The sequence below is a fragment of the Amphibalanus amphitrite genome, unplaced genomic scaffold, assembly GCF_019059575.1.
Source record: "Amphibalanus amphitrite isolate SeventyFive unplaced genomic scaffold, NRLGWU_Aamphi_draft 000623F_arrow, whole genome shotgun sequence".
Classification (NCBI taxonomy): Eukaryota; Metazoa; Arthropoda; class Thecostraca; order Balanomorpha; family Balanidae; genus Amphibalanus; species Amphibalanus amphitrite.
The window spans coordinates 385,355-394,346 of NW_024882117.1; the positions used below are offsets into that span (position 1 = coordinate 385,355).

The 8,992-nt window shown below is 51.1% G+C and overlaps 1 protein-coding gene across 1 annotated transcript; it reads right to left on the reverse strand.

Moving 5' to 3' along the window:
* Window positions 1-1,951: 1,951 nt before the first annotated feature.
* On the reverse strand, window positions 1,952-8,992 carry LOC122363478 (polyadenylate-binding protein 1-like). Its single transcript, XM_043332771.1, has 4 exons — window positions 8,634-8,992; window positions 4,673-5,176; window positions 3,351-4,414; window positions 1,952-3,082 (listed from the first exon to the last, which is right to left on the reverse strand). Exons 1-4 carry the CDS (start codon window positions 8,824-8,826, stop codon window positions 2,867-2,869), a joined length of 1,977 nt encoding a protein of 658 aa, XP_043188706.1. The 5' UTR covers window positions 8,827-8,992; the 3' UTR covers window positions 1,952-2,866.

Sequence of the window (8,992 nt, forward strand, 5' to 3'; positions counted from 1 at the left end):
TCCAAATGCTACATTCAATAGGTCGTTGGCAAGCTAAAAGTGTAAAGTTCCTCATAATAGGTGACATAAAGTACATAGACTATGGTAAAATGGGCGGATGAGAAAAATGAGAAATATCTCAGGCTATAGTGTGCTTTCAAGCAAAAGGCTGGAGAAAAAGGGGTCAAAAATTGAGCTCTATTAAACTACTTTTTCAGTTTAACCCTATTCCTGGCGGGCTCCGCCGGGACAAGAAACTGGCGGGGGGGGGCCGATTCGGCCCCCCCCTGAGATCTCGAGAACGAAGCAAGATAGCGACAAGCGGTAAACGGCATCGGATACGCACGGCCAAGATCTACAATTTTTACTAAGGTCATTTTCAGGTCAGGTCAAAGATGACGTCACAGGAGTCGAAAAAGTCAAAATGGCGGCACTAGATATGGAGAGAGTTTTTCTCGAATAACTTTCGAATTAGTCAAGATAGGAACAAACTAAGGGCATCATCGTGATCCTCTCGTCAATCCGCATCGAATGATATATATGTTGACCTCGAAAGGTCAAGGTCAAAGGTTGACCTCAGGTCACGTGACCTCGAGGTCATCATGTATATCATTCGATGCGTCTTGACGAGCTGAACACAATGAGACCATCCACGCGTCTGTATCTTGTTCCTGTACGGAGTTATTGGCCAAAAACCTTTGGTGACCTTTGATGACGTCACATGACCTCACAGCTGCCCAACAGCAAAACAGACCTCAAGGTAGTGAAGGTTGATCGTATATGAAGTCATGTATGGTATATGGGGCCATTCCGACCCGTTTTAGTGGTAAAAACAGGGAGTTGATTTTTCCCCCATTGACTTATAATGGGGAGGTCGCGAAATTGACCTGACCTTAGGTCACCGATATCAAAATTCCGAGATATACAAATTGCACATACTGGTACCCTAACTAAACCCTGAAGAGAAGAAATTGATCGGTCAAAAACTCTAGCTCTGGCGTGATTGCAAACTTTTCTGAGGTAGCGTCACCAAACCGCCTCTGGTGACCTGACCTGAGGTCAGATCAACTCAAAATTTTCAGACATGTTGCGTAGAAGCCATTTAGGAAAAGTCAGAAAATTTGAGCTTCCTAGCTCAACGCGTTTGGGAGATATAACCAAAAAACCTCAGGGGGGGGCTCCTGAGGCCCCCCCCCGCCAGGAATAGGGTTAAAAGCTCATTTCAAAGGTGGACTATTTCCTTTAATGTTTACAGCTCCTGAACAATAACCATTGCAAAGGTCACCGGGGTCCATTGAAACGGCCTGTGGCCCTGTTTCAACTGACCCTCAGAGAAGCGTTTCAATTGACCCCATCCGCTCCCGCCATCTCGCACGCGCCGTAAAGCACATGTCAAACGAGCTGGAGGGACGGCATCATGCTGAATGAAGGGCCAAATAAGGTGTTATTCCGGAGCCAGAGTTCTTCTTTCAGCAAACAAAGGTATATGAGATATCACAAAATATTCATAAGAACGATTGCTCCCAAACGCCCCTCAAAAACACAAAAACAAGTGTCAAATCAAAATTACCGTCCGTTTGCCGCCCAAACGCCGTTGACAAAGGAAGTGGTTGAGCGCGGATGCGCACTGGTGTCGGCAACGCCATATGTTGCATATTGTTGAAAATAAAGCCATGTTTCATCTGACCCCGTGTTTCAACTGGCCCCGCTCTCCCCTAATCCGATGGTGACGTGGGCTCATTTTCAACCAGAACACTGAAACGTACTCAACTAATTGAAGCCATGAGCTGTCGGCTCAGTGCCCGTGGGCTTTCCCAGCAATCAGGTTTCGAGCTGAAGCTCATTAGACAATATGGCCTGACTCAGTGCCCGACTATATAGTCTCAGATTGCACTGCCCATTGCATCGTTCAGCCTTCAGCAAGCCACGTCACACGACGGTCCTTTCCACGTTCATCACCAAATCACACAGCTGATAGAGTAGTTTATTTTCGAAACGGGAAGCATAAAACATGACATAAGACAAAAGTTGAAGATACCTCGGGAACCCAGCCCCCAACCACCAGTCCCGCGGAGTCCTGGGGCGTCCGCACTGGCATCTGCGCACGTGCGGATTGGGACGGCCTGGTAGACTTGGCCTGGATAGCCCGTCGGACCCCGCCGCGAGCGGCCTAGCCACCATCTATATCTACGGCTGTACAAGCGATAAACCAAAGAACAAACTTTATAAATCGCAACACATCGGGAATAGCCATCATTGGAATATGATCTGGAACAAAACATAACTCAATCCTGTTGGTAGTTTACCAACAAGTCGTATCTTTTTCTCCCCGTTTCGTTTTTGTTTCGGGTTTATTTTTTTATTGTCGGCATTTTTGATCAACTTTTATTGTAGGCTTTTTGTCTCTGCAGTAGAGAGATGTATACATTTTTGTATAAAAGTTTTTTGTTTTCACCTGGTTGGCGCGCGGCCGGTCGGTGCGATCGCGGCCCGCGCGCCGTCCGGCGGAGTCGTCTGACCCTCGCCGGACCCGGCCACAGATGGAGGCGTGGCGGGGCGGACCGCCGGGGGTGCCCGGCAGCCCGCCCGATCGTATACAAATAAAACCGCACCGCGGCGCGGCGGCGGCACCGGCGGCCACCGACCGGCCGCCGCCGGCGTCCCGCCGCGCGCTCCGGTACAACTTTCTGTTTTACGCTTTTTTTGTTGGCTTTCTTTGTGTCACTTTTATGTGTCTACCACTACTGTGGTTGTGTGTGTGTGTGTTCCTCTGTGTGTGTGTCCGTGTGTCGAAGTTCTGTGGCGGAGGAGGTCGGAGCGCTGGCGTCGCGCCCATGGTATCGCAGTGTAGCTCCGAACACGTCTCCGCCGGCCGGCCGGCCGCCGCCTACTCCTTCTTGGCGGGGGCAGCGGCCGGCGCGGCGGCGGCGCCGCTGGCGGCCGCGGCCGGGGTAGCCTTGGCCTGGTGGGCCTGCAGCACGGCCACAGCCTCGTCCACCTTGCCCTTGAGCGACTCGTGGTGCTCCAGCATGTGCACCAGCTCAGAGTTGTCGATCTCCAGCAGCATACCGGTGATCTTACCGGCCAGCTCCGGGTACATGTGCTGCGAACAGGGACAAAGCAGTGTCACAGGGAGGACGGGCAGCGCGACTGACGGCTGAAACACGCTACCTAACGAATCCAGCTTAGCTGCTGCTGGTAATGTCAGCAACCGTCAACCAAACGCTCAAAACTTGATGACTGCTGCTAATCGATGCTCCCTAACACCAAACAGTCGTGATTTCGAGCAAAGTAAAAACAACCTATGCAGTGCTACAGCCCAGACTGGTCAGGAGATCCTTGCTACGCAATACAGACAGCCCTATACGCACCTGGATCATGGGGAAGAGACGCTCTCCGAGCATCTGTTTCTGCTCCTGCTCCGGGGCGGCGGCCAGCATACTGGCCGTCAGCGGCTCCTGGCCCTGGACGCGCACGGCCGGCTGCTGCTGCATGGCCAGCGCCTGCGCGGCGCCCGGCATCAGCGGCGCCTGGCCGCTCACACCGGCCGCAGACAGCTGCTGCAGGTTGCGCATGTTGGCCGTGTACTTGTAGGCGGGCCGCGGCTGCTGGCCGGCGGCGCCCGGCTGCGGCGCCATCGGGCGCGGCTGCATGCCGGCTGGCAGCAGCGCCTGCTGCGCCATCGGCCGCGTCTGGCCCGCCTGCATGCCGCGCATGCCGCCGGCCGGCGCCTGGCCGCCGGCGGCGCGCTGCGCCTGGCCGCGGAACGGCGCCGGCATGCCTCCGGCCGCCTGTCCGCCGAGTCGCATCTGTCCGCCGGCCGGCTGCTGCCAGCGCGGCCCGGGCCGCATCTGGTGCGCCATCTGCGCCGGCGGGTAGAACCGCTGCGCCGCCTGCGGCATCGTCGGCACGAAGTAGCCGCCGGCGCCCGCCTGGAACATCGGGTTCACGCCCGGCATCCGCATCGACGTCATGCGCTGCATGTACTGGCTGGCTAGGTGGGCCTTGCGGTCCTCCTTGCGCTGGGCGAGCGCCACGTACAGCGGCTTGGAGGACACGATGCGGCCGTTCATCTCAGTGACGGCCTTGGTGGCCTCCTCGGGCGACGAGAAGCACACGAAGCCGAAGCCGCGGCTGCGTCCGTCCTCCATCATGACGCGCGCGCTGGTGATGGTACCAAACTGGGCGAACTCGCGGCGCAGACGCTCGTCGTCAATGCCGTCGTCCAGGTTCTTGACGTACAGGTTGACGCCCTGGTAGCGGTTCATGCGCTCCAGCTTGATCTGCTCGAACTTGCGCTTGAGCTCGTGCTGGCGCTCGGCCTTCTTCTGGGCGCGGCCGACGTAGATGGTCTTGCCGTTGATCTCCTTGCCGTTCATTTCGTTGACGGCCTTCTCGGCCGCCTCCGGGTCCTCGAAGCTGACGAAGCCGAAGCCTATGGAACGAGAAAACATGCCATTGGTTACTGCCTGATCTCAGTTCATTGTAAGGTAAACATGCATTGCGAAATGCGAGGTAACATATACGCTCAATTATTTGCGAGGTCTTTGCACATAGACGTCCAGAAGCAAGCGTATAGCGCCCTCCGCGACAGTTATGCCTTTGTGCAACAGCTGTATCAACAGATCTGTGAAAGCTACACTAATAAATACAAACGCAAGAGCGACTAACAATGTCAGCGTGCTCTACTCACCCTTGGCCTTGCCGTCCTCGCCAGAGGCCACCTTGTGGCTGGAGATGGTGCCGAACGGCTCGAACATTTCCAGCAGCTTGGTGTCGTCCAGGTCCTCGCCGAAGTTCTTGACGTAGACGTTGGTGAAGCGCTTGGCCTTCTCGCCCAGCTCCTTCTCACGCTCCTTGCGCGGCACGAACTTGCCGACGAACACCTTCTTGTCGTTGAGCAGCATGCCGTTCACCTTCTCGATGGCGTCGTTGGCCGCCTTCTCGGTCTCGAAATGGACGAAGCCGTAGCCCTTGGAGACGCCGTTCTCGTCGGTGGCCACGCGGCAGCTCATGATGTTGCCGAAGGCCGAGAACGTGTCGTACATGGCCTTGTTGTCGATCGACTTGTCCAGCGACTTGATGAAGATGTTGCCGACGCCGGAGCGGCGCAGCGACGGGTCGCGCTGGGACCACATGATGCGGATCGGACGACCCTTCACCACGTCGAAATTCATCGTGTCCAGGGCGCGCTCAGCTGAGAACAGAAGAAAACAGGCAAGCTCGTCAGACAAAGTCAACAAAGTCGATTGATGCCGGTATAGAACATAGCGCGATGGATGATAAAAAATAATCTCAATTCAAGGAAACCATCTGCACCAAGAGTTTGATATCCAATCTAGTCTGATATTGGTAGGTACGAGTGTAAGCTGTAGGAACAATAAAACCACGCCAGAAGCCGGTTCAAATCTAAAAAAAAAACGTCCAGCCATCCCGATCTATCAGGCTCTGTTAGCACGACCAAGGGTCCGACCTGGTCCGACCGACCTGAGTAATTGAGCTCAACGCCAGAAGAGCAGGCTCCAAATTCTCATCACATAAACAGCCGCCCATTGCATGATGAAAAATGAAGCCTGATATAAACATGAACTAGTTCGTAGTTCGTTTTGTCCGCAACAGTGAAGTCACATGTGTAGTTGCACGGTAAAATGTTAGTTGCACGTCCCAGATTTATATAGGTACGTCCTGTGCTTAGCACTGGTACATAAAAAACACATCTTTCGGTTTTGTTTTTAGGCCTGGAAAAGATTTTGTGCTAACACCAAGAACACGAGTCATTAATGATTTATAACAAGCTGCATTCATCAATGAAGCGAAACCCTTTCAGGCAAATTTTGCCGAGCGGATGCTCACTATTGACTCAAGTCAGTCATGTGCATGGCACAATGTGCATTGTCCATGCTCCATATCAGACGCGACGAACAGCGTGGTAAATCTTGCAGCGTGCTGAAGATTTAGTACCAAATCCGCTTCACATTACTTTCAGAGCAAACGCGCAAGACGTTAGAGTCACCACTCGAAAATTCAGTTAATTTCGATAAATCGTACCAGACGCCGGTGTCATAGCATTCCCTTCCCAAATGCAATCCCTTCGGATTGCATTTGGCCCATTATGATCTATGGTAGAAACCTTTCATATTGTGGCGCCGTACTTCACGTATGTGCATGACTTTCCCATTATAAGGCGTCTAACTTAATATACCGCGTCTAATGACCAGGGCCCAAACGTGACTCATTCTAAGCGTAAGTCACGCCGATCACCCCTCCCCACCCCAACCCCACTCCATCACAGGTGCCGGCGGCTGTCCCCACGCGGGGCCCCAGCTGTGGCCGCACCGGGCCTCTCGCCGCGCCGTGCGCCGGGAACTCGGTGGCACCGGTCAGCCCGGTTAGAAAGTCGCGGTGGAACCGGCCCGGCCCGGTCGGAGAAAGCGCTGTGGCCTGTGAACGGGCCGCCGTCACGGGCCGCGGGCCCGGCCAGATCGCCCGGCGGCCGGCCGGCCAACTGCGCCGCAGCCGTCACGGCCGGGACGGCAGGGCAGTGGCCAGAGGCAGGCGATCGAGCTGAACGGGACAGCTGTCCGTCTGTTTATGCACCTGGACAAGAACGATAATAAATTTGTGCGTAAACTATGAACGCAACTTTTTGCGCTAACTTGATATTCTATCCCTTCCAAAAGGCCAATATTCGACTCTTGAATCAAAAAGCTGCACATGCCAGCAGCCATATGAACTGAACTTCGTCACACTAAGCAAAACACCCGAGCATTATCACTGGCTCCGACGCTCGGGGGCCCAGGTATTGTGGTGAAATGCTGAACACTCCATCCATGGTAGGATTATGCAAGACGTTACCAGGCAGTGCCACGAAGGTGGTGCAAGCTGCGGGCCACGTTCTCTCCCAGCGGGTCGACCGGTGACGAAATTGGAGCGCGACGAAACGTTAGATAGACCGCGTGCACAAACCACAGCTTGGCAGACCTTTAGCTAAATAAAAACCTGACATACCGGAAGTTCATTACACTGAAATTAATAGATTTTAGGAAAACTCAGTGTTAGTCAGCCATATATTTCTTAATTCCTTCTTAACATTTTTTTAAATTTAATTCTAGAGGTATGCCCCATTGATAATCTTTTAACACACATACGCCTCTAAGAGAAACCCTATATGGAACTATCATTAATCAGAACATTGCACACCTTCCTATGTATTAATGCTAAATGATCACAAATCTGTCCCTCTGGTGACCTGCTTGCAGCAAATGAAGGGTGAAGTGATTTTTTTTAGAAAATGTTCATCCATTCACTTTTCAAGGCTTAGAATCATATAAACTAGGTAAGTGCTGAGTGCTACCTCTGCAGCATTGTGATGTGCCAGGCCAGCATCAAGCTAGTATGCCAATGTGCCATAATATTCTGCCAGCAATCACATGTTTTGGAAACACTCACCACTGCAGCAGCTGTTTTTAGGATTAATGTGCATGAGTAATGACCTGATATAAAAAAGCAACTCAAGCAAGAACCAGCAAGAACATAATGAGGGGGAGCTGAAAAATTCAGGGAGAGATACATTTCATTTTCCTTTGAAAGTATTTGGCTCCATTGGGAGCCTTAGGCCAAGAAGGCATACTTTTGTTGAGTGGGCAGTAATGGAGTGAACAATAAGAGCAGGGAACATCATTGAGAACCAGCCAGGAAGCATACAATTGTGACTTATCCTCTACCAGGTTACCAAACTCCTCAGTGGAATGGATCTGCCTAACAATCTCAACCAGACTTACTGCAGTAAATAGCAATATTGCATTCACACGTGTTTATATGTAAACATTTGGGTACTAAGTGAGCTGTGAAGTGTTAAGTGAGTCTTGAATTGATTGATTACCACATTGCCAAGTCCATAGCCACATATAGAAACATTTCACAGCTCTGGACCCAATCATTATCAATATACCTACCCATCATGCCTACCTATTCTTTTGCAAATATGCCTTACAATGCAATGCCTATTTTGAATTTGGAATACCACTTGAGCCTAAAGCACTTAGATTTCTGCAAAATTATTTGCTTTATTTCATGCAAATACAGAATTTGTGATGCTCCTTCAGCTTTTAAGTGCAAAAACAAATAGGCATATTCTTCTTTATTGCCATGACAGCAAAGAAGGGATTTTTTTTTTGAAGATAAGGTTGTTGATAAATAACAAGGCAGCACATTACTCACAAAAGAAATTTTTGGCAAAGGATGAAGCAATAACTAATGGAAGCCAGCAGCATTTGGCATTGAATTATATCAATTGTATTGCTGCTTAGGGCCTCCTCAACTTGTTATTTAATTAAGCACCAAAGCCCAATTTTTAGGTTGCTCCTGGAAAAACCATTGAAAATAGTAGGTAATTTTTCACCTGCACTCTTGCCTCCTCACAAAACATCATTACAAGCAGCCCTACAAATTAAGCCAACAATTTAAACAGCACTGAAACAAACAGACAGCCATTGTTTCAGCCTAAATTCAGCATGGTAAAGTGACAGTTTTATGACACATTGTGACAAATGTGCTTATTGATATAGCCACATAATAGCAATGCAGAGCAGTATCCGCATAAGCCACAATAAGCAGCATTATTCCAAATCCATAAAAAGAACAGTTTGACTTACCGTCAGCCGACTGCTGGAAGTTCACGTAGGCGTAGCCGAGGGAACGACGGGTGATCATGTCCCTGCAAACTCGGATGGACAGGACAGGGCCAGCAGTCGAGAACTTCTCAAAGAGCATGGCTTCAGTTACGTCCGGATGGAGATCCCCGACGTACAGGGACGCCATGGGATAGTTTGGGCCGGCCGAATTCATGGTTTGATGACTTGGTTCGGAGCTACACCACAATTATGTTTAAGGGTTTTATATTTTCTGATTTTTTTTGTATTTTTTAGCACAATATGGGTAGGCGAAGTGCGCGAGAACACACGTCCCGCGCCACAGACGCCTTCGACACACAGAGGAACAAAATGAAGGAGAG